We start from the raw sequence: 25,028 nt of genomic DNA, 5'->3' as shown, positions 1-25,028 counted from the left end.
ACTGATAAGACTGATTGGATACAGCCCACATTCTGTAGCATATGGTACAACTTTCAAAATGAAGGCAATTTTGACCTAAACTTCATTATATGCTATGGATACAAATTTGGCAACACAATAATATTTGTTTTAATTATAACACTGACTAGGCCTATAGCCTAAGAGTTTCAAATCAGAATTGGCAAGACTGTCTTTTGCCACAACACCTTCGATACCTCTATGATCCTCTTGCTTATGATGATGGCAACAATAAAGGACAGGCGAGGTTGTAGTCAGCTATGAGCAATCAAATGTGACGGAACGAGGGTCCTCCGAACTTTGCCACAAAAAATGGCAACCTCCATGCTGTGCAGGAGGACAGCAATATTTAGCTGGGCTATTCGAAGGGTTTCACCCTTAAAATCGTATAATCCTGCCAGCTCACACTGCGGGCTTCTACATCAGATAGTAAATTATAACCCTAAACCACTGAAATTAAATTTGAAAGATCCATACATACCAGATAGGGAAAGCGAGAAAACTCCGGAATGGCAGAAGACAGCGAAGTATGACCGCAAGTTATTCGGGCGGTATGGCTCTTCGTCGGGAATCGACCCTGCAAAGCTGTGGCCCAGCCATGCCCAGCTCGAGGAGATGATAGCAGAGGAGAGGGAATGGAACCCTCCGCTCCAGGTGATGCTGAAGAACGTCGAGGCGAAAACGAAGGAAGCCAATGCGAAACGTCTCGCGAGGTAAACATCCACGCTAACCAAGTTAATACTAGCTATCTTTTTAGGACCTGTCAAATGACATGTTTGTTTCTACGCAACGTGCCATACTAGATAACATTGAGAGAAATTGAGAATGGTAGTTACTTCATGACATTTGCCTATATGACTCAAGGCAACTAGTTACATGGGCATGACATCTCTCAATGAGAGGCCTCTTGTATGTATGTATGTATAACATAAATAAATATGCTCAACAGTCTGATAGGCTTTGGTTCCAATTCATATTGTTCTTTAATAGTGTTGTTGAAGTACAGCATTTGCTTGACAGGTGGATAAAGCTCTGTCTAACCATACCTTTTTATAGTAGCTTTTATGATGACATGATACTTGGCTAACACCCCCTCCAATCTTCTTTTGCAGAGAGAAACTGGTTGCAGCCAATATGGCCAAGATGCCTAAGATGGTGGCTGACTGGAGGAAGGAAAAACGGGAGGCGAAACAGAAGTTGAAAGATGAGAAGGCCCGTCGTGAAAGGCTGCTAGCTGAGGCCAGAGAACGCTTTGGCTATGCTATGGACCCCCGAAGCCCCAAGTTCCTGGAAATGGTGAGTGAAATTGAAAAGGAGGAGAAGAAGAAAAGAAAGCTGATGAAACGTAGACTAAAAGAAGAACAGAGCCATGTCCCTCCTGCTGCTTCCTCGGGCTGATTCCTCGTCATAAGGCACCGACTTTGTAAATATGACTATTTAGTCAACTTTGTAAATGTATTGTTGTCAACTGTTTTGAGTTTGCCTGCTATAATAAATAAAACGCACCAGAACTAGGTCTGTCTCATACTTTACTGACACTCAGGAGTATTCTTTTACTGAGTTATAGACTAGTAGTTAGTATAGGAAGAATGATTTTTCATGTGATAAACATGTTTATTATTGTTAAACAATTACACAATATTAAAAACAGGCTAAATCCACATTACACCACATTTAGCCATTTGGCAAACTTTTCTTATCCAGAGACACAGCAGGAAAAACAAAATCACAATCTTGACTAACAGTCTGTCCTCACACAGGTTAAGGGAAGCTGTATGTCACATTAGGCATTTGACCAGGTGTCCTCTGAGGATTGCTTATAGATGCAGGGGTGGTGGGCCACATCGTTCTGTGTGTACCAGTTGTAGAAGTATGCTACATGGTTGGTCCCTCAACTTGAGACATAGTGGCATTGCATTGTGGGACAAAACTGCACATTTTAGAGTGGCCTTTTATTGTCCCCAGCACAAGGTGCACCTGTGTAAAGATCATGCTGTTTAATTAGCTTCTTGATATGCCATACCTGTCAGATGGATGGATTATCTTGGCAAAGGAGAAACGCTTGCTAACAGGGATGTAAAAACAAATGCACAAAAATAAGCTTTTTGTGCGTATGGAAAAGGTGTATCTGATTTCGGCTCATGAAACATGGGACCAACACTTTACATGATGCATTTATATTTTTGTTCAGTGTATGAGATACGATTAACATAAAACAATGTTAGGTTATGGTTACAGAGGGATGAGGCTAGGCATGGCGTTAGCAAACCACCATCTGGAACCATATGAAATTGGCAGGCTATATATAGTGTACACCAGAAATTGAGTCTTGATCTTGAGGATTGTTCTGAGACTACTTGAGACCAAGTAAATGCAGTCTTGGTCTGGTCATGGTCTCAAGTCCCTGGGTCTGACTCTCAATATGTTAAAAATACCTGAATATCATTGCAACCCTAAGGTGTTGGTTTCCCAGACACAGATGAAGCCTAGTCCTGGACTAAGCTTGTTCAATGGAGAATCTCCAATAGAAAATAGCTTTTTAGTCCAGGACTAGGCTTCATCTGTTAATGGGATACCGGCCCCAAGAGTTTAGGTAAACACCCTACAATTAGATCATGTATTATAGGTTTTGTGTATTTGTATGCTGACTTCAAAATGATTTTCCATATAAATGGACAAAGTATATAAGAATGTAAGACATTTATCCCCTGGCCTTACATAGTGCACACTGTTGTGCAGAACGTGTAAGTAACCTTTATTTAACTCGGCAAGTCAGTTAAGAACAAATTCTTATTTACAATGACGGCCCACCGGGGAACAGTGCCTTGTTCAGGGGCAGAACGACAGATTTTTAACTTGTCAGCTTGGGGATTCAATCCAGCAACCTTTCAGTTACTGGCCCAACACTCTAACCACTAGACTACCTGCCGCCCCATGATTGACACGTCATGATCCACTGATTAAGTTCATCAAGGAAATAGCCGGTGAGTTTATACACAGTATACAAAACATTAAGAACACCTTCCTAATATTTGAGTTACAACATGGACTCTACAAGGTGTCGAACGCGTTCCACAGGGATCATGGCCCATGTTATCTCCAATACTTCCCACAGTTGTGTCAATTTGGCTGGATGTCTTTTGGGTGGGGGACCATTCTTGATACACACAGGAAACTTAAATGTGAAAAATTCAGCAGCATTGCAGTTCTTGGCACTAACCGATGCGCCTGGCACCCAGTACCATACCCTGTTCAAAGGCACTTGAATATTTAGTCTTGTCCATTCACCCTCTGAATGGTACACATACGCAATCTATGTCTCAATTGTCAAGGCGTTAAAATCCTTTAACCCGTCTCCTCCCTTTCATCAATAAGGGATCGTCAGTCTGTCATGCAAAGAGCAGGTGTTCATAATGTTTTGTACACTCCGTGTAGGTACCAGTCATACATCTTCATCTGTAATGTCACCTCTTAATCAAAGTTTATTTGTAGGGCAATCTGGACAAGAATGGGTTACACTCAACTGAGATAGTGTTTTATTTTACTGGAGCATAAGGGCTTGTAGCAAATGGACATATTTAATCATGTTTTTCACATCTTTTAACCATGCCTTTCTTTGTACAAGGTCTTGAGTGACAGTCTAAATTTTATTTGAAGTAATGAATATCAGAGGTTAGTGACGTTAAACTTATTTCATCTGACTACTTTCCTCTGTATATTGCAGCAGGGACAACCTACAGTTGAAGTCGGAAGTTTACATAAACGAGTTAATGACTCCAACCTAAGTGTTTCAACCACTCCACACATTTCTTGTTGACAAACTACAGTTTTACAAGTCGGTTAGGACATCTACCTTGTGCATGACACCAGTCATTTTTCAAACATTTGTTTAAAGACAGATTATTTCACTGTATCACAATTCCAGTTGGTCAGAAGTTTACATACACTAAGTTGACTGTGCCTTTAAACAGCTTGGAAAATTCAAGGCCTACCTTCATACTCAGGGCCTCTTTGCTTGACATCATGGGAAAATCTAAATAAATCAGCCAAGACCTCAGAAAAAAAAATTGTAGACCACAAGTCTGCTTCATCCTTGGGAGCAATTTCCAATCGCCTGAAGGTACCAACGTTCATCTGTACAAACAATAGTACGCAAGTATAAACACCATAGGACCACGCAGCCGTCGTACCGCTCAGGAAGGAGACGCGTTCTGTCTCCTAGAGATGAACGTACTTTGGTGCGAAAAGTGCAAATCAATCCCAGAACAACAGCAAAGGACCTTGTGATGATGCTGGAGTAAACAGGTACAAAAGTATCTATATCCACAGTAAAACGAGTCCTATATCGACATAACCTGAAAGGCCGCTTAGCAAGGAAGAAGCCACTGCTTTAAAACCGCCATAAAAAAGTCAGACTACGGTTTGCAACTGCACATGGGGACAAAGATCGTACTTTTTGGAGAAATGTCCTCTGGTCTGATGAAACAAAAATACAACTGTTTGGCCATAATGACCGTCGTTGTGTTTGTAGGAAAAAGGGGGAGGCTTGCAAGCCAAAAAACACCATCCCAACCGTGAAGCACGGGGGTGGCAGCATCATGTTGTGGGGGTGCTTTGCTGCAGGAGGGACTGGTGCACTTCACAAAATAGATGGCATCATGAGGAGGACAATTATGTGGATATATTGAAGCAACATCAAGACATCAGTCAGGAAGTTCAAGCTTGGTCGCAAATGGGTCTTCCAAATGGACAATGACCCCAAGCATACTTCCAAAGTTGTGGCAAAATGGCGTAAGGACAACAAAGTCAAGGTATTGGAGTGGCCATCACAAAGCCCTGACCTCAATCCTATAGAAAATTTGTGGGCAGAACTGAGAAAGCGTGTGTGAGCAAGGAGGCCTACAAACCTGACTCAGTTACACCAACTCTGTCAGGAGGAATGAGCCAAAATTCACCCAACTTATTGTGGAAGGCTACCCGAAACATTTGACTCAAGTTAAACAACTTAAAGGCAATGCTACCAAATACTAATTGAGTGTATGTAAACTTCTGACCCTCTGGGAATGTGATGAGAAATAAAAGCTGAAATAAATCATTCTACTATTATTCTGACATTACACATTCTTAAAATAAAGTGGTGATCCTAACTGACCTAAGACAGGGAATTTTTACTAGGATTAAATGTCAGGAATTGTGAAACTGAGTTTAAATGTATTTGGCTAAGCTGTATGTAAACTTCTGACTTCAACTGTACATAAAACAAATGTAGCATAACCTAAGGTTCTTCTACTAATACATAAATGTTAATACATTTGTTAAAATAACTCTGGGATCAAAGCAATGTCATACGTCTGTCTTATTCAGTTATCACTAAATGGGTGCTTTTGTCAAAATGCTTACAGTAATACTCAATCCCTTTTGGAGAAGTTAAAAGCAAAACTCTACCTCACATATCAGAACATACGAACATTACTTACATTGTTCATAAGTTCATTTCAACATGTTTTTCCCCACAAAAATTGTGGATATACTGTATTCAAATTGTTGAGCAACTGCCTCCCATCTACTGTTATGGGTAACCAGTACAGTGATATAAGTACCACACATTCAAACACTGAAGATAGAACCTAACCACAGATGTAGGATCAGGGTGTTCATCACCCAGTAAGTAGGTGGATAAAATGCCTCTGATCTAGAACCAGCAGGTAAAGGCAACTTCTACCAACTCCCATTGAAAACTCAAGTGTTTTAATCAGGGAGAGACCACCTTCCATGAAGGACGGAGACTTTCACCACAAACCAAGTGGTCCCGTTGGTAGAACATGGTGTTTGCAACGCCAGGGTTGTGGGTTCGATTCCCACGGGGGACCAGTACGGGAAGAAAAAAAGAAAAAAATTGTATGAAATGTATGCATTCACTACTGTAAGTCGCTCTGGATAAGAGCGTCTGCTAAATGACTAAAAATGTAAAATGATTTGGAGGCAGTGATCAAAGTGGCTGAGGATGTAAAATAGAGCAAGTCTTCCTGGAACGTCTACACATGGCAGGGGAAGCAAGTCCAGTGCTTGCTCAGCACAATGTCACCTGTTATACTACAGTGGTGTGATTTCATCTTGGTCACTAGTGTCAGCCTTGAGTTTGGAGAGAGCAGCATGGATCCTGAACTGGGTGCGTGACTCCATGGAATACTCCTTGTAGTTAGTTCTGAGGAAACAGAACAAAGTGGATAGGAATCATGAGTAAGACTTAGTAACATTGTGTATGTGTACACCCAAAGCATTGGGACAGTGACATGTTTTGGCTCAGTACTCCAGCACTTTGGATTTGAAATGATACGGGTTAAAGTACAGACTGTCAGCTGAAAGTCTGCACTTTAACCTCATCGTCATTGTAAAATTAAAAATCCAAAGTGCTGAGTACAGAGCCAAAACAAAAAGTCACTGTCCCAATACTTTTGGAGCTCACTGTATCTTGCAGAAGTCACCAATCCTGGTCCTGTAGAGCAAAATAGTGTGCAGGAATTTGTTCCAGTCTAGCCTCAATACAAATACAATTTTATTTGTCACATGCGCCAAATATACCGTGAAATGCTTACTTACAAGCCCTTAACAAAAATACGAGTTAATTTCATTTTTGGTTAAGAAAATATTTACAAAATAAACGAAAGTAAAAAAATAAGAGCAACAATAAAATAACGAGGCTATATACAGGGGGTACCGGTACCAAGTCAATGTGCGGGGGTACAGGTTAGTTGAGGTAATATGTACATATATGTAGGGCTAAAGTGACTATGCATAGATAAACAGCGAGTAGCAAAGTGTAAATGCAAATAGTCTGGGTAGCCATTTTATTGGCTGTTCAGCAGTCTTATGGCTTGGGGGTAGAAGCTGTTCAGAAGCCTTTTGGACCTAGACTTGGTGCTCCGGTACCACTTGCTGTGCAGTAGCAGAGAGAACAGTTTACACTTAGGGTGGCTGGATTATTTGGCCATTTTTAGGGCCTTCTTCTGACACCGCCTAGTATAGAGGTCCTGGATAGCAGGAAGCTTGGCCCCAGTGATGTATTGGGCCGTATGCACTACCCTCTAGTCATGTGCCTTGCGGTCAGAAGCAGAGCAGTTGCGATACCAGGCGGTGATGCAACCAGTCAGGATGCTCTTGATGGTGCAGCTGTAGAACTTTGAGGATCTGAGGACCCATGCCAAATCTTTTCAGTCTCCTGAGGGGGAATAGACATTGTCGTGCCCTCTCGTCACGACTGTCTTGGTGTGTTTGGACCATGATAGTTTGTTGGATGTTGGATGGACACCAAGGCACTTGAAGCCCATCTGCTCCACTACAGCCCCGTCGATGAGAATAGGGGCATGCTTGGCCCTTCTTTCCCTGTAGTCCACGATCATCTCCTTTGTCTTGATCACGTTGAGAGGTTTTCCTGGCACCACACTTCCAGGTCTCTGACCTCCTTCCTATAGGCTGTCTCATCGTTGTCGGTGATCAGGCCTACCACCGTTGTGTGCAAACTTAATGGTGTTGGAGTCGTGCTTGGCCATGCAGTCGTGGGTGAACAGGGAGTACAGGAGGTGACTGAGCACGCACCCCTGAGGGGCCCCCCGTGTTGAGGATCAGCATGGCAGATGTGTTGTTGCCTACCCTTACGACCTGAGGGAGGCCCGTCATGAAGTCCAGGAGCCAGTTGCAGAGGGAGGTGTTTAGTCCCAGGGTCCTTAGCTTAGTGATGAGCTTTGAGGGCACTATGGTGTTGAACACTGAGCTGTAGTCAATGAACAGCATTGTCAAGTAGGTGTTCCTTTTGTCCAATCTCTATTGCACTCTATTGAGTGCAATAGAGATTGCGTCATCTGTGGATCTGTTGGGGCGGTATGCAAATCAGTCTAGCGTCAGTCTAGGGTTTCTGGGATGATGGTATTGAGGGTTTCATGGCTACAGACGTGAGTGCTACGGGATTCAATCTTAGTCCTGTATTAAGCTTTGCCTGTTTGATGGTTCGTCTGAGGGCATAGCAGGATTTCTTATAAGCGTCCGGGTTAGAGTCCCGCTCCTTGAAAGCGGGAGCTCTACCCTTTAGCTCAGTGCGGATGTTGCTTGTAATCCATGGCTTCTGGCTGCGGTATGTACGTACGGTCACTGTGGGGACAACTTCGATGCACTTATTGATGAAGCCAATGACTGATGTGGTGTACTCAATGCCATCGGAAGAAACCCAAAACATATTCCAGTCTGTGCTAGCAAAACAGTCCTGTAGCTTAGCATCGGTGTCATCTGACCACTTCCATATTGAGCGAGTCACTGGTACTTCCTGCTTTAGTTTTTGCTTGTAGGCAGGAATCAGGAGGATAGAATTATGGTTAGATCTGCCAAATGGAGGGCGGGGGAGAGCTTTGTACACGTCTCTGTGTGTGGAGTAAAGATGGCCTAGAGTCCCCCCCCCTCGTGGCACATGTAACATGCTGGTAGAAATGAGGTAAAACAGATTGAAGTTTCGATTCGTTTTTTTATACCCCTTTGGTAGGATAGTCTTGAACGGAGCTCCTCCAATTTATTCTCCAATGATTGCACATTGGCCAATAGGACGGATGGTAGAGGCGTCCCCTGTATCCGCAATACTCGTTAAAGAAAAATTGTGCAGTTCGAGGTGAGTAATCGCTGTTCTGTTATCCAGAAGTTCTTTTTGGGTCATAAGAAGCGTGGGAGAAACATTATGTACAAAATAAGTTACAAATAATTGGTTAGGAGCCTGTAAAAACAGCAGCCATCCCCTCCGGTGCCATTCTTTTCAACTAACCAATCAACAGAATCTTCATTAGTTTAATAAAGTGTTTATGTCGAGCTGGAATGTAAGCCTGCTACATCCTACTACAGCTTGCAGGCTATATTGGAACAACCAGTAAGAGATGACTCACTTGGCTTTTACCAGTAGTTTGATGGCCTCGTCCTTGCGGCCCGTGTCCATGTAGACCACACTGAGCTCCAGCAGAGCGTTGGGCACCAGGTAATGGTCAAACTTGATCTTCTTCTCACTGGAGGTTAGAGAACAGACGGCCATATCATTACCTCGTAGTCGTTTACACTGAACATGTTCATATAATCACTGACTGTTCTAAAAACACATCTCTAGACATTATTCATAGTGCATTTCACTGCTAAGAGGTCCTACCATCCTTCATAACACTGCATCATTCAACTTGCTATGATAAAACATCGGTGTGGTTTAATCAAACAAAGAACACATTGTTTGATTAAATACCATGAAAATATTTCCTTTTGGCATGGATGAGCTTGTTAAAAAGTGACACTCTGGACCTAAGGAAGAATAGCTGCTGTTTTGGCAACAGCTAATGGGGATCCAAATAAACCAATAAACTCATTTTATAACCTCTCAGCAAACATGTTACGTATGTGTCGGCATGCATTTACCCTTTTGTTATACAACACACAGATTCCAGGTGTGTGTAAAAGATTTCCCTACGTCACCTGTTGTACACCTTGTTGAAGCATTCCTCTGCAGCCTGAATGCGTTGCTGGTTCTTCAGACACAGCCCCTTCAGTAGGTGGATCACACAGCGGTCATCCATTGAATACTCATTCGCTTCCAAAACAAAACACAGATTAGAAAACCATGCATTCAAAATTACTCATCAACACAGGCTCAAGCAGAATGTGTGTAGAATCTGTCTTTATCCATTCTCTTTTGGTGATATTATAAGAGTGGTTATTGCTTCATGACCAGCTTAGACAAGCAGGCTGGTTTGGCCCAGTTCAGTCTGACTGCCTGAAACTGGTTAGCCCCAGACAGCATGCAATACCGGGGGATTCCAGCAGGGTGCGCTCTGCCTCCACCAGTGTCTGCAGAACACCCTCGGTGAGCTCTGGCCGCTTGCTGATCATGGAGAAGCCGTTCCACATGTACATCATCTCCTACAGCACAATGTAGCAAGAGATAATACTGTCAGAACCACACAAATACAAGTGACCCTTACCATTTTAGCAACAGATTTGTGCATGTCTTTATGCAGCTTTGCGTATGTGTGTTTGTGGGGTCTCACCAGCACAGGTACTGGGAGCCTCACCGGGCAGCTAGCTTTGTAACGTCTAGCCTTGCGAATGGCAAACTTCTCTGTGGGTGGAGACTTCCCTGCTATCTTTTGCTTGAAAGTAGACACCTGTCTAAGAGAGCGGGCAAAGACAGAAAATGAGAAGGGGCCAGGAAAGAGGGGTGGTCACAATGAAATGGGACTGGGGAATTTCCAAGTTATGTTTTTGTTGTGATGAGCATGTGTCTACCTGAAAAGCTCCACCTCATCTTCCCCAAAAGGCCTAGCCTCCCCCGAGGCAAGCATGCTCAGGTAAGCAGCCTTCATGTACACATACATGGCCTGAAGGAAAGACAAGCCTTATTCAGTCAGGACCCAGCCATACAGTAAGTAGAGTTTAATAATGTAAAGTCTATTGTGGGGTTAAAATACCGCATTGGCTTTAAAAGCCATACAATTAGCGGGCAGGTCAAATTGACTGAATTCAATTAAGAGTGTCTGCTCAAGTGGTTTTGTGTCATCTTAAAATTGGGTCCTAGGCTATACTCAACACTACAGCACACTCTCTTGCCTTGGACCAGCGGCTCTCATTGCTCAGTAGGTCAGCGTAGAAGTAGGCCATCCTCCACACGCACTTGTAGGTGAAGCACCACATCAGCTCCCAGTAGCACATGTGGTGGAACTGCTTCCACTGTTGCTGAGCTTTGCAGCCATCCTCAAACAGCACCACCGCCTGGTGACATATCATCATTACAGTACACCCCACCAGCAAACCACAGGCACACACTGATCTCATTCTAGGCCTATTAATACAAACACCACTGCTAAATATGACTGGAAAAACAGACAGATAATACAAATAGCATAACATAGACATGTAGCTTGAGGCTCACCTCATCAATGTTCCCCTTGATTGCCTCAGCCCTGCCTGCGAAGAAGAGAAATATGGCCCCCTGAAGGGAAGTGGAGAGAAATGTAAACATTCTCTGATAACACCATATATATAATACTTTGGCGGTGGCTAGCACTTGTAAAATGACATACTTACACAATGGTAGCTCAAGCATAAGCTCCTCCTCTGACTAAATTACCTCTCTCTTGGTCAGTGCATTACTTACCCACATTACGCCCACATTGTAAAACTATTACTTTAGATTGTGTTTGCCCAGAAGTCTGCTGGTATTGGTACACATTGTGTTCCATACAGAGTTGAGTTTGCTTTGGGCTGGGTGAGAGCCTGGGGAGGAGTGACACTCACCTGTGGGTAGCGGAGCCGGAAAGGCTTCAGCAGCTTCTCAGCATCAGCCACGTCCCCCTCACCGGTCCCTGTAGAGTGATAAACAACTGAATAAGATGTATGGACAAAACCAGAAACTCACAAACACAGTCTACCCTCTCGTTCTTTCTCTCACTCTTTCACACATGCGTGTATGTGATATGTAATTGTGTCATTTCCAAACAGCCAAGTAATTTGTGATCCCCATTCACTTCCTGATTGTGAAGAGTAGAGTACCGAGTATGAAGGTGAGGAAGGTGTAGTAACAGAGCAACAGCAAGGCACACAGCATGGAGCGCAGGTTGTTTGTAGTGGCACCATCATTCAGCTGGGACAGACCATACTCCTGCACACAATAACATACAATATATAGTGAGAGGGAGGAGACAAAGACAACCTGTAAAGCAGGGCTGCCCAACGCTGTTCCTTTAGAGCATCTAGCAAACCAGACTATAATAATGACCTGCTTGTTAAGGTGAATCATGTTAATTAACTACAGCAGGCTAGCTCTCCAGAAACAGGGTTGGGCAGCCCTGCTGTAAACCAACCACTTTCTAGACACAAGTTAGAATGAGCAACTATACCTTGTCTCCAGAGAAGCCAGCAAACTCTAACATTTTGAGTAACCGAGGTGGAAACATGGAAAGAGTCTGGAAGACAGTACAGAATCCTGTGATACAGCATAAGGTCTGACTGACATGTGTGCTAAAACACGCAATGATCTAACAAATGGACCATTAATGGAATACGGGGATGCTTGTGGGACAAACCAAGTTGAATGCGCCGATCCCAAAAGACACCCCTCCCTCTAAGTGAATGTGGTTGGGTCCTTGGAGAGAGCTGTTAGACTGTAGGAAGGTGTGCAGCTCCCTGTGTCATAAAGGCAATTATGTCATTCATAGTCTAACATAATTATATTATAGGCTGTAATAATGCCTGATTACACAATAAAAACACATCTAAATGACTGATAACGACAGACACTTACCAGAGAAATGTGCCATTATTGTTTTAACATCTGAGCAGTCTTATTGTAATAGCAGTGCATAATTTGGTAAACAGAATTATTGATTCACAATCACACTGCGTGAGCCTGTTTAATGTGAGAACCATTTCTGCCCTTTCCCCTTGCAAACTTACTTGTAAATCAGGTAACTGTTGCGTACTTTGATTCCTCCTTTGATAAAACTCACCATGTTCTCATCCTTGAGGAAGAGGGAAAATAAAACATTTTAACAAAAGGTGTCAACTGGTGAGACAGTAATGTACTGTATTCACAAATGAATGAGAGGACAGGGGAAACCTGTTGGATCTCTTTAAAACTATGCACACAGACTCAAAACACCAAGAAGCAGGAACGCAAACAATTCCAATGTGTTTCATCAACCGATATCTAATCAGTTGGATACAGTTATCATGCATACATGTAACTGTCAAAATAAAGGAAACACCAGCATAAAGTGTCTTAATAGGGCCACCAAAACAGCTTCAATCCTCCTTGGCATAGATTCTACAAGTGACTGGAACTCTAGGTGGTGGAAAACGCTGTCTCAAGCGCCGCTCCAGAATCTCCCATAGGTGTTACATTGGGTTGAGATCTGATGACCGAGAAACAGACATACACATGCACCCACTTTAAAGTCCTTATGCTCCCTTGAGACCCCTCTTTCAAAGTAACTGATCTCTTCTTCTAATGGGCAACTAGGCATTTTCACACATTATCCTAAGCATGATGGGATGTTAATTGCTTAACTTACATAGAAAACCACACCTGTGTGGAAGCACCTGCTTTCAATATACTTTGTATCCCCCATTTACTCAAGTGTTTTCTTTATTTTGGCAGTTACCTGTGCATTAATGCTAAACGAAACATCAGCAGTATCATTAACCAGGATCAGTAAGATTTATAGTTGAGGACGGGAGGACCCATCTTACCTGTAAGAAGGTGAGAGCAGCCCTTTGGAGCAAGCATTCAGCATAACAAGCATCAGCATGGAGAGCTTGGAGCTGCTCTGCAAACCCACACACACATGGTCAGTGGCTATTTGAAATCTGCCAGAATAATAGGCTGAGATGCCCAATTATAAAAGCGCTCTTACCTTCAGTTAGACGCTCTCCAGGTGATTTACTGATATTGCTAGGGGACTTTCGTCGAAACCTAAGAAGAAATGAGACCAACTATGAGCGTAAGACTGAAAAAATTACATCTCATTGAGCAATGCATGTTTCTCATGTTAATCACATGGGCATTAATGTGGAACATTATAATAACACATGACAGCCTTTCGACCACCTCCAGCAATCTCAAGTGTCCTTGCTTGCTGTAGGCCAGGGGTGTCATTCATTCCATGGAGGGCCTAGTGTCTGTAGGTTTCTGCTTTCAATTAAGCCCTAGACAACCAGGTGTGGGGAGTTCCTTACTAATTAGTGACCTTAATTCATCAATCAAGTACAAGTGAGGAGGAAAAACCAGCAGCCACTCAGCTCTTCGTGGAATGAGTTTGACACCTGTGCTGTAGGCCCTTCAAACTCACCTCTGGACTTCGAAGCCAATTCCAGTGCTTGTTTTCATTGTTCCCATCTAAATCAGGAACTGATTTATACCTGGCAATTAATTCTCAGGTAGAACAGAAAACCAGCAGGCTCCTGACCTCGTAGGGTAAGAGTTGAATACCCCTGCTGTAGGCCATCAACAGAGCTGCTCTGGCCATGCAAACACAGGCAAATTCCAGCCGGGGCGCAAAGAGACCTGGTTGCCATGTAAATGCTCTCATTTGCCTGCAGGTTATGGCTGATGGACAGGAGACTAATAGCACTAGTGGCATATTTGGCCTCACTGTTAGAGGTCAGAATATTCCAGGAATTCCCTCCATTTACCTTTTCTGGACGTTGCTTGTGTCTATAATATGAACTAATGTGTTAAAGAGGACATGAAACAGATGAGTGTCCATGTATAGTAGCATCCTCACCTCTGGCAGACCTCCTGGGCACTCTTCATGGTGTTGCCTGCATTGACGATGTCGTCCTGCTGGAAGGTCATCATAGCCTGCATCTCCAGCACAGTGGCGTAGATCAGAGCATGGTACATGCTCTCTTTCACCCTTCAACACAACATCATCATACACACCTCACTGACAATCAGAAAACAGCAAGTATTTATTGTCCAGCGAACATTTTAATTTCCTTTCGGAATAAAATGTGCCTTTCTTCCAATATAGAGACTGGCTTTACCTATTGATAATGAGGAAAGACAGAGTAGCCAACAGCAGACACCTAATTATTTTCCTATTTCACTACAGCAGTATGGTGTTTATTTTCCAGGGCCTCTGTTCTGCCCGTTGAGCCCTGGGCGTCAGCTTCAGTAAACACTCCATATCCTGGAGAAGTGACGAGGCCTGATGCCTTGGGTAGCAGGAAGTGTGACACTTCACTGTACTACACCACACCACAATACAACATAACACCTCAACAGTGCTGATGCTGCACTAAGTTACACACCACTCAACGGCTAAAGGCTGCACAAATATGCCTCAAGACACCTTGTACCCGCTAATTGGCCAATGGAGAGTTTGAAGCCCACTTTAGTCCAGAGAGAGTGGTACTGTTACCGTGGCCGCAGTTTGTCCAGGCTCTCACTGAAGTGGTTGTTGAGGAAGAGGTCCAGGGCCTCCATACACTCCTCAAGGCACACCTGCAGGGTCATCTGTGAGGAACTGCGCACACACACTACAATGGTTACATGACAGTAAGTATCAGCTTTAGTATTGTCTCTCTTCCTGAGAGAGAAAGAAAATAGGTAATGGAAGGGCTCTAAGGCCCATAGGTAAGGTAAGTTGCCTGCAATCGTGTCAATACACATGCACCCACCTGTTCACAGCACCCTTCACACACTGCTCACAGTGTCTCTTACCTTCATTACTGCATTGTTGGGTTTAGAGCTTGCAAGAAATGCATTTCCTTGTACGTGTGCACATAACATTAAAACCTGGCACGGATGGATCTGAAGCTCTCTGATGTATTGTAAAAAGAACCTTTAAGAATATCCTTTTCGCCAAGCTAGTCCTGTCAAAATTCTCAAATGTATGCATTTATTTAGAGCCAGAACTCTTAGAAATCAGCTGCAAGATGATCTAAGAAAACCTGCCTTCTTGTACAACTTCAAGATAACTACAGTGGATTTCCCCCTCCACAAAGAGCTCAACATAAAACATATGTTGTGAGGAGTAATATGTGGAAACATGAAATAAACAAGCACTAAACTGAAACTACACTTCACTTGACAGGAATAAGTTAGAAAGGAGGAGAGAGTCATGCTAAAATAAATAAGATATCTTCAGCTATTCATGCATTGACTGGTCTTTTGTTGAATTATTTGATTAGTCATGAATTGGATGTACTCAATCCAAAATACATTTCTCAAATAAAACCTCACAAAATATTATTGTTAAACTACCATCTTGACTCTGTCCACCTCAATGTCAACACAACACCAATGTAAAGAGGAAAATAACTTTTTAAATATCTTAAATAACTTCTGAATAAAGTAATGTAACAAAGTTACCTGATCACTAAGTACTTTTATTGACAATATTTAAAATAAATCTGCGTATTTACATGAATTAAATTGATGTTGAATAACTATATAAACCGAACAACCAATATATATATATATTTTTAAAGTTCAGTGTAGTAGGCCAAGCTGTCCCGACGTTGAAACTTACTTAGCCGCCGCAGGTGCATTTTTCCCATTGGACATTTTTTATTCCGGGCACTCTGCCCAAAACACCTGTCGAAAAGTAGCCTACTCAGAAGGGTTTGAGGAAAAACATTAACTAGCAAATTGTCTCAATAACAAGCTGGATCGAGGGTTGATTGATTCCGCTTTAAGAACAGAAGTTGCATTGAGCTGTGGAATCTTGTTGGGATTGTAATTTGAGAAGAGTTGCAGAGAAGCGTCAAGTGCTCGAAAGCGGTGTGGGAAAGGAAACGAGAATTGAAACGACTCCTCCTTCAACATCCGCAGGCTCAATGGGTCATGTCTAGAAGGGATATTGCTTTTGTCAAATTGACGTCAAAAGTATATATTTTTGTTGTTTCATTTTAGCTAACCCTAAACATTTTCGTAACTTTAACCTAATTATCCCAACCTGCTACATACATTATCCTAACCTGCTGCGCATGTTCTCCTAAAACTGCTACGAAAATGTTTTGACAAAAGCTGTATCCCTTCCAGACAAAACCAGCTCAATGCCACGAACACTTTGCAAACCTGCCATAACCTTTAATTAGAGAACATACATAATGGTTCAACGTCAACATTGTTATAGTCATTGGTCTATAATATGGCCATGGCCCATTTTATGCATATCTTGGCAAAATAATAGGATAAGAAACTGCAGTTTTCTAACAGCCAACATTTTATATTAAGTCATTAATTCGGGATTATATTATTTGTGTGTTGTTTGACTCAGAAAATAAAGGGAAATGTCACACGCCAAGCCTCTCTTATGTGACCCTTTACATATTAACACTGTTCTGTAAACTGTATAACTCACTGGAGATGGAAACCCCTAAAAGTAAACACCAGTTCAAATTAATTCCAGTCTCACTGAAGTTATATAGAGCCTCACGGTGGAGGTGTCATAATATCATAAAACCTAGTGGTCAAACAGGGAAATGGTTCCAGTCGTTTTTCCACCATAAATTTTTTCCCATAGGGGATTTTAGAAACACTTAAAATAAGGACTGTGTTTCGTGTAGGCTTACCTTGGCGTGATGTTTTGATAGCCATGTAAATCTCTATCGGACAAGGTGAATTTTATCAATATATTCGGCTCTATTTACACTCAAATTCGAAAATGCTAATTAGCATCAAAGTAGACATCATGCAAAACTACAAATCCGTGCTCATCATCTGCAGCTGACACCTTTACTAACAGTTATTTTGTCAATTTAAAGCGTGCACAACAGTTCAGAATTGTCTATTTAAAGAAATGTAGCCAATTTATTAAATTACTACATTTAACTAACATTAGATAGTTAATCCAGAGATTCTTACCTTCTCGTCCAGATCATGGGATTTGTAGTTCTTTATGACAGCCACATTAGCAGCTTATTAGTGTTTCATTTTTGGGAGGTAAATACATGCGAGGTTATTGATAAAAGTTACCTTGTCCTGGAGAGATTTACACAGTTATCAAAATGTCACGCCAGGGTAAGCCTTCACGAAACACAGTCCTTATTTGAAATGTTTCTAAAATCCCCTATGGAAAAAATGAAATGTGGAAAAACAATTGTAACCATTCGCCCGTTTTATGGGTATTATGACTCACACGGTGGTACTCTATAACCAGCTGTTATAAACACCCCCATTTCTTTACATTTGATCACTGAAGAATTACTGTACAATATGTGGACTGAACACCCTTTTAATTCAGTTAGGACTTAATCTAAAGCTCAACCGGCAAGGTTGCAGTATTATTCAACTTTATGGTGAACACTATAACAGTAATGTCTAACTCTGATGTTTGCCTGTTTAGTACATGATGTATAGTACAGTACATGTTGTTGGTCTCCTTCCAATAAAGATTGATCAAGCATGAGGAAGCCAAAGTCATACACAAAATCCCCTGTGATGTGGACAGACAGTCCTGTAAACACAGGGATTTTAGATGTGGCCTTCAAGTGTCACTTTTTGAATAAGACATATTCCACACATTACGAACAATAGATGTCTTTTTTTTTATCAAAGCAAAAAATAGATGTACATCAATCAGCTATTTTGTTTAAATAGAAGCAGCTATTGCATATCGTCTCCTTAAATGTGTCTTCTTTCTACACTTCACTAATTAATAATTTCACGAGGGCACTGTTGTCATATTTGTGAGCACTAAAATTAAACTGAGACGATTGTAGAATACACATTTTGTTGGAATTGAACATAACATTGGGGCGGCAGGTAGCCTAGCAGTTAAGAGCATTGGGCCAGTAACTGAAAGGTCACTGGTTCGAATCCCTGAGCTGGCAAAGTGGAAAAATCTTCATTTTTGCCCTTGAGCAAGGCAGTTAACACCTAACAACACTCTGCTCCCCGGGTGCCGATGACATCAATTAAATCAGCCTCCCACACTTCTCTGATTCAAAGGAGTCGAGTTAAATACGGAAGACACATTTCGGTTGAATGAATTCAGTTGTACAACTGACTAGGTTTCCCCTTCCCAGTGAATACAAAGTACATTGCTTTAAAAATAATATATTCAACATTTAATATAACCAAAATAACAGATATGATTTCATCTAAGGAAAACACACTAACTTTTATTGTTTAGCAGAACTTTATTGTTGCCTGTGGGGGTTGTTGGTGTCCTCCAGGTGTGGACGGACCCTTTGGCTTCACCATGGATGCCTCATGAGCCCCAACTTCACAAACAAAACCATGGCAAGGATCATGGAGGATAACTGCAAAGAGGAGAGGACAGGAAAACAATGACTTGAAGCCAAGCAACATTATCTGATCAGCAACCAATTTCTATAGAATAGATAGTTATCAAACTAAGAATACTCTTTAGGTCCTAATGGTGAGCTACTGTAGAAAAAGCATTACTATGCTTTAAAATGTGCATTCATTTTCAGCAATAGTCCTTGAAAAGGATACTGAGAGAGGTTAAAGTTCTCCAGAAGACCTTGAGGGAGCAGTGTAACTCATAGGGAGATTCTCAATTGGGAAAAAGTCTTCCTCCAAAAGACTTCCTCCTTTCCTCCGTGACCCGGAAACCGATAAGTGGTTGAGGACAGTTGAAATTCGTTAGTAAGCGAACAGAGGAGTTTGCTCCCTTCCTCAATTACTTTGTTCGGCAAAGGATACTGAAGCGCATCCTCTGCGAAGTGTTTTGATATCTGCCACTCCCCCTTTGAATCAGCTGTTTACTCAGAGGAGAAAAGCATGCACAGATTTTAAAAGTATACGTTACTAATCTTTTTATCTAAATGTATTTTTTACCACTTTACACATGTATTTTAAGATTCCTTCTCTGTAAACGTCATCTGCCTGATGACGAGCTAGTGGAGAAAGAGTCACTTCATACCAGCACTTTTATTTTACACGTTTCCTCTCCTCGACTTCTATCCTCAAATACTTTTGACATTTTCCAAAAAGAGGTCAAATCAAAATCAAATCAAACTTTGTCACATTCGCCGAATACAACAAGTGTAAACTTCACAGTGAAATGCTTACTTAAAGCCCTTAACCAACAGTGCAGTTCAAGAAGAGTTAAGAAAATATTTACCAAGTAGACTAAAATAAAAAGTAACACAATAAGAATAGCAATAACGAGGCTATATACAGGGGGCACCGGTACCTAGTCAGTGTGCGGGGGTACAGGGTAGTCAAGGTCATTTGTACATTTAGGTGGGGTGAAGTGACTTTGCATAGATAATAAACATTGAGTAGCAGCAGTGTACAAAAGGGGGGGGGGGGGGGGGCAATGTAAATTGTCCGGTGGCGACTTTATTAATTGTTCAGCAGTCTTATGGCTTGGGGGTAGAAGCTATTGAGGAGCCTTTGGTCCTAGACTTGGCGCTCCAGTACTGCTTGCCGTGCGGTAGCAGAGAAAACAGTCTATAACTTGGGTGACTGGAGTCTCTGACAATTTTATGGGCTTTCCTCTGACACCGCCTAGTATACAGGTCCTGGATGGCAGGGAGCTTGGCCCCAGTGATGTACTGGGTCGTTCTCACAGTTGCCATACCAAGTGGTGATGCAACCGGTCAGGATGCTCTCGATGGTGCAGCTGTAGAACCTTTTAAGGATCTGGGGACCCATGCCAAATCTTTTCAGTCTCCTGAGGGGGATAAGGTTTTGTCGTGCCCTCTTCACGACTGTCTTGGTATGTTTGGACCATGATAGTTTGTTGGTGATGTGGACACCAAGGAACATGAAACTCTCGATCCGCTCCACTACAGCCCTGTCGATGTTAATGGGGGCCTGTTCGGCCCGCCTTTTCCTGTAGTCCACGATCAGCTCCTTTGTCTTGCTCACATTGAGGGAGAAGTTGTTGTCCTGGCACCACACTGCCAGTTCTCTGACAACCTTCCTATAGGCCGTCTCATCGTTGTCGGTGATCAGGCCTACTACTGCTGTGTAGTCAGCAAACTTAATGATGGTGTTGGAGTCGTGTTTGGCCACACAGTCATGGGTGAACAGGGAATACAGGAGGGGACTAAGTACACACACCTAAGGGGCCCCAGTGTTAAGGATCAGCGTGGCAGACGTGTTGTTGCCTACTCTTACCACCTGGGGGCAGCCCGTCAGGAAGTCCAGGATCCAGTTGCAGAGGGAGGTGTTTAGTCCCAGAGTCCTAAGCTTAGTTATGAGCTTCGTGGGCACTATGGTGTTGAACACTGAACTGTAGTCAATGAACAGCATTCTCACATAGGTGTTCCTTTTGTCCAAGTGGGAAATGGCAGTGTGGAGTGCGATTGAGATTGCGTCATCTGTGGATCTGTTGGGGCGGTATACGAATTGGAGTGGGTCTAGGGTGTCCGGGAGGATGCTGTTGATGTGAGCCATGACCAGCCGTTCAAAGCACTTCATGGCTACCGACGTGAGTGCCACGGTGCGGAAATCATTTAGGCAGGTTACCGTCGCTTCCTTGGGCACAGGGACAATGGTGGTCTGCTCGAAACATGTAGGTATTACAGACTCGGTCAGGGAGAGGTTGAAAATGTCAGTGAAGACACTTGACAGTTGGTCCACGCATGCTTTGAGTACACGTCCTGTTAATCCGTCTGGCCCAGCGGCTTTGTGAATGTTGACCTGTTTAAAGGTTTTGTACATATCGGCTACCAAGAGCGTTATCACACGAGCGTCAGAGCCGGTGTAGTAGGATTCAATCTTAATCCTGTATTGACGCTTTGCTTGTTTGATGGTTCGTCTGAGGGCATAGCGGGATTTCTTATAAGCGTCCGGATTAGTCTCCCGCTCCTTGAAAGCGGCAGCACTAGCCTTTAACTCGCTGCGGATGTTGCCTGTAATGTTGGGATATGTACGTACAGTCACTGTGGGGACGACGTCGATGGACTTATTGATGAAGCCGATGACTGAGGTGGTGTACTCCTCAATGCCATTGGATGAATCCAAGAACATATTCCGGTCTGTGCTAGCAAAACAGTCCTGTAGTGTAGCATCCACGTCATCTGACCACTTCCGTATTGAGCGAGTCACTGGTACTTCCTGCCTTAGTTTTTGCTTGTAAGCAGGAATCAGGAGAATAGAATTATGGTCAGATTTGTCAAATGGAGGGCGGGGGAGAGCTTTGTATGCATCTCTGTGTGTGGAGTTATGGTGGTCTAGGATTTATTTTGTCTCTGGTTGCACATGTGACATGCTGGTAAAAATTTGGTAAAACTGATTTAAGTTTGCCTGCATTAAAGTCCCCGGCCACTAGGAGCGCCGCTTCTGGGTGAGCATTTTCTTCTTTGCTTATGGCCTTATAGAGTTGGTTGAGTGCAGTCTTAGTGCCAGCTTCGTTCTATGGTGGTAAATAGACGGCTGCGAATAATATAAATGAGAACTCTCTTGGTAGATAGTGTGTACTACAGCTTATCATAAGGTACTCTACCTCAGGCTAGCAATACCTCGAGACTTCTTTAATATTAGACATCGCGCACCAGCTGTTATTGACAAAGACACACAACCCCACCCCTCGTCTTACCAGAGGTAGCGTCTCTGTTCTGCCGGTGCATGGAAAATCCTGCTAGCTCTATATTCCGTATCATCATTCAGCCACATCTCGGTGAAACATAAGAATGTTACAGTTTTTAATGTCCCGTTGGTAGGATCTTAAATCATAGGTCATCAATTTTATTTTCCAATGATTGCATGTTAGCAAGAAGAACGGATGGCCTACGGATTCTCAGAAGGCTGCCTGATCTGCGGCCCCTTTTCCTTCATCTTTTCTTCATGCAAAAGGTGGGGATCTGGGCCAGTTCAGTGAAAGCAGGATATCCTTCTCATTGGACTCATTAAAGGAAAAAGTTTCTTCCAGTCCGCAATGAGTAATCGCTGTTCTGATGTCCAGAAGTTATTTTATGTCATAAGAGACGGTAGCGGCAACATTATGTACACAATAAGTTGAAAAATAAGTTACACAAAAAAACTAACAGAATAGCACAATTGGTTGGGAGAATGTAAAACGTCAGCCATGTTCTTCTGCGCCATCTTTATCAGGTGAGGAGAGGACGGAGGAGACGACGCGAGGAGTCAAGCAACACCAATTGAGATTCTCCCATAGTATACCTCCATCATACATATGCAACCAGCTGCTGATCCCAGGATGACACTCTGCTCTCTGATCACTGTGATGACCTTACCAAAGCAGCTCTGGGGGACACACAGGGGGCATTTGGCTTAAGGCTTTACAGCTTTAGAGCACAGACTGATACAACATAGTGCAGTGAGGCACTGGGTTAGGTTACCTGTGGTTGGATCAGACTTGGAGTGATGGTGATACCGTCACAATCTGCAAGGGTCTTGTTCACGCAGCAAGTCTTAGGGTAGTTCAAACCCGTGGTTGTACTGAACACAGAGCCCTTGAAATCTACAGTCGAGTCCTCAAAACCACAGCATTTGAAATAAGAGATGAAAAACCAAATAAAGACAAAGACATTAGCTGTGATAACTACTGTCTGGGATGCTCTGGTGGTCAAAGGAACCAAATAGTAAAGCCAAGGCTATTTGGACCTTTCCCCATTCGAGCTTCCCACCTTGAACATGACTGTGTACCATGCTGTTGAGATTGGGTCTGTTGCCGCTGGGCCCATATAGGCAGTCATCAGGGAATTCTTGCTTGCATCACGTACCACTAATCTAACCTGTCACATTTAGACATCACAGCTTATTGAAAGGCATAGCCTGGCTAGGCTATATCATACAAATAAATCAATAATTTACAGTGCTCTAAATTATGATATAGGTTCGCCTACTTGATGATACAGATGCCAGCATGTTCATTTATTCTTACCAGATTCCTGTACGTAAAGACAAAAATAGTCCCAATGATTTCAGCAACAAACAGCATTGTCACGATGAAGAAAAACTGTTCAGGGTACAGGTCAAATATTGCCTCTTATTGAAGCTTGCAGGGGGAAAAGAGTGGGACATTTACAACTCTGCAGTAGTATAACACAGTAAGACAATTATTGCTTGGTGACTTGAAATTGACTGCACAACTTTTGTCTCTCACCAGCATGATAAAGAAGCGGTTCTCTTTCCAAGCCCCACAGCAGCCGATGAGACCTGTGAAAGACAGCACTGAGCCCATACCAATACAGATGTAGCTGATGTAGATGAGCTGAGACGAGTAGGGGCCCAGGACATCCACAAACGTAGCTTCTCCATATCTAATCCATGCGCCAAGCCCCAGCAGTACAAAACCCCTTTTCTGGAGGGGAGAGGATGGTGGTGTTCTTTCTTTTTTTGAATCATCAGCTAATAAATTGCATATGAGTTGTTATGGACCTGTTATTTCTTCTATGTTTTGCCAGATGGATTTCTCAGGCTAGGTAATATTACAGTGACAACAACAGCAGTTGCTGTTTCTTCTGTGTGTTTGACTTTTGCAATGCATTCACAAACCTACATTTTATGAGAGGGCAACTACATTTCTATAGCTAGCCAAGAACAATTTACATTATCGATTATAGAAGAATGTTCATTATTTGCATTTCAAACACAGACACAGTTCAACTGGGCTTTGTTTGCTAGCTAGGCAACATTTAGCTACTTACAACAAGTATCACACAAAGCAGCAACATCAAATATTGCATCCATGTGTACAGTTTGTCATGTCTAGCCATTTTGCAAATTCAACCTTCTATAATCAAAGGAGAAAAGATATGACAAAATTATACAGAACAGTATAGGCTTATAATAATACTGGCTAATGAGACACATTTTTGGTAAACAGCTGAGAGATGGTGCTGAAGAAATTCATAGATGGAGCTATGGATGCCAGGACTGATCATCCATTAGATCCAAATGTTAACCATGTTTTGAAGCTATACAGAGTTTGTTTACAAACAATGGAATAGATATGCTTATACAATTTGGGGTTAGAATGTGGTAAAGCAGTTTAACTAACGTTAAGCTCATGATACATGTATGAGTTATATTCTTCAAGAGTAAATAGCTAGCTAATAGTATCACTAATTAAAAATATGGATACAAAAATGGATGTACCAATCCCAGATTCTCCCTTTAATAACTAACATTAACGATCAGTTCGAGCTGGCTAGTGTTAGCTAACTAACGTGGCTAGCTAACTATTAGCCTAGCTAGACTAGCTATTGTAGCTAGCTAACGTTAGTGACCTGACTATGGTAGGTAGCTAACTTAGAGGGTTGACTAGCTATGTTTAGACGTTATAGTTAAATTAGCTAGCACCATTTTAGCTAGATAGCTAACGTTAGCATTAGCTAGCATAGGCAAAATGGTCACATAAAAAATAAGGACCATCTGTCCTTACTTTTAATAGGTCCAAACGATTTAGGCCTACTGCTATTAAGGCCTACTTGCTGGCAACTGTCTGTGTCTGCCTGGCCAACAGGTGTCATATTCTCGGTCCAGTCACAACACTGCGGTCAAACCCAGTACAGTATGAAGAAAGGCTAAAACTGCTTCTCCA

At 42.5% G+C, this 25,028-nt stretch overlaps 2 protein-coding genes and 1 long non-coding RNA gene across 6 annotated transcripts; 2 read left to right on the top strand and 1 right to left on the bottom strand.

Moving 5' to 3' along the window:
• The first annotated feature begins 276 nt into the window (after positions 1-276).
• LOC106601291 (growth arrest and DNA damage-inducible proteins-interacting protein 1) lies at positions 277-1,532 on the top strand. The gene is made up of 2 exons (XM_014193395.1): positions 277-731; positions 1,131-1,532. Exons 1-2 carry the CDS (start codon positions 331-333, stop codon positions 1,414-1,416), a joined length of 687 nt encoding a protein of 228 aa, XP_014048870.1. The 5' UTR covers positions 277-330; the 3' UTR covers positions 1,417-1,532.
• A 3,504-nt stretch (positions 1,533-5,036) lies between these two features.
• On the bottom strand, positions 5,037-16,353 carry LOC106607089 (tetratricopeptide repeat protein 39A). 4 transcript variants are annotated; one of them, XM_045720364.1, is made up of 18 exons: positions 16,068-16,353; positions 14,955-15,059; positions 14,316-14,447; positions 13,446-13,504; positions 13,282-13,358; positions 12,487-12,551; positions 12,117-12,216; positions 11,931-11,996; positions 11,584-11,692; positions 11,329-11,396; positions 10,964-11,023; positions 10,642-10,803; positions 10,321-10,412; positions 10,083-10,203; positions 9,843-9,954; positions 9,511-9,625; positions 8,940-9,056; positions 5,037-6,223 (listed from the first exon to the last, which is right to left on the bottom strand). In XM_045720364.1, the coding sequence occupies exons 1-18, from the start codon at positions 16,100-16,102 to the stop codon at positions 6,112-6,114; spliced, it is 1,707 nt and encodes a 568-aa protein (XP_045576320.1). In that variant the 5' UTR covers positions 16,103-16,353; the 3' UTR covers positions 5,037-6,111. The 4 variants fall into 4 exon arrangements, with proteins under 4 accessions (XP_045576320.1, XP_045576319.1, XP_045576321.1 ...); XM_045720363.1 differs by having other exon boundaries at positions 14,955-15,072; positions 16,068-16,333; XM_045720365.1 differs by having other exon boundaries at positions 14,316-14,392; positions 16,068-16,178.
• Positions 14,842-23,858, top strand: LOC123743430 (uncharacterized). Its single transcript, XR_006770201.1, has 2 exons — positions 14,842-15,091; positions 23,592-23,858. It is a non-coding gene; the product is annotated as an uncharacterized lncRNA (long non-coding RNA).
• Positions 23,859-25,028: the final 1,170 nt, after the last annotated feature.

The sequence above is a fragment of the Salmo salar genome, chromosome ssa06, assembly GCF_905237065.1.
Source record: "Salmo salar chromosome ssa06, Ssal_v3.1, whole genome shotgun sequence".
In the NCBI taxonomy this organism is placed as follows: Eukaryota; Metazoa; Chordata; class Actinopteri; order Salmoniformes; family Salmonidae; genus Salmo; species Salmo salar.
Note: the sequence above shows the minus strand (reverse complement) of the source record. Positions and strands in the feature narration are given on the sequence as shown.

Excerpts from the sequence above, each read along its gene's own strand:
- LOC106607089 (XM_045720361.1), bottom strand. The coding sequence starts at position 15,205 with ATGTGTATTGACACGATTGCAGGCAACTTACCTTACCTATGGGCCTTA. Across the intron at positions 12,217-12,486 it reads AACAGTTACCTGATTTACAA|GGAGCTGCACACCTTCCTAC; the intron begins GTAAGTTTGCAA and ends TTTATGACACAG. Across the intron at positions 11,997-12,116 it reads GGATCGGCGCATTCAACTTG|ACTCTTTCCATGTTTCCACC; the intron begins GTTTGTCCCACA and ends ACTGTCTTCCAG.
- LOC106601291 (XM_014193395.1), top strand. The coding sequence starts at position 331 with ATGGCAACCTCCATGCTGTGCAGGAGGACAGCAATATTTAGCTGGGCT. Across the intron at positions 732-1,130 it reads AATGCGAAACGTCTCGCGAG|AGAGAAACTGGTTGCAGCCA; the intron begins GTAAACATCCAC and ends CTTCTTTTGCAG.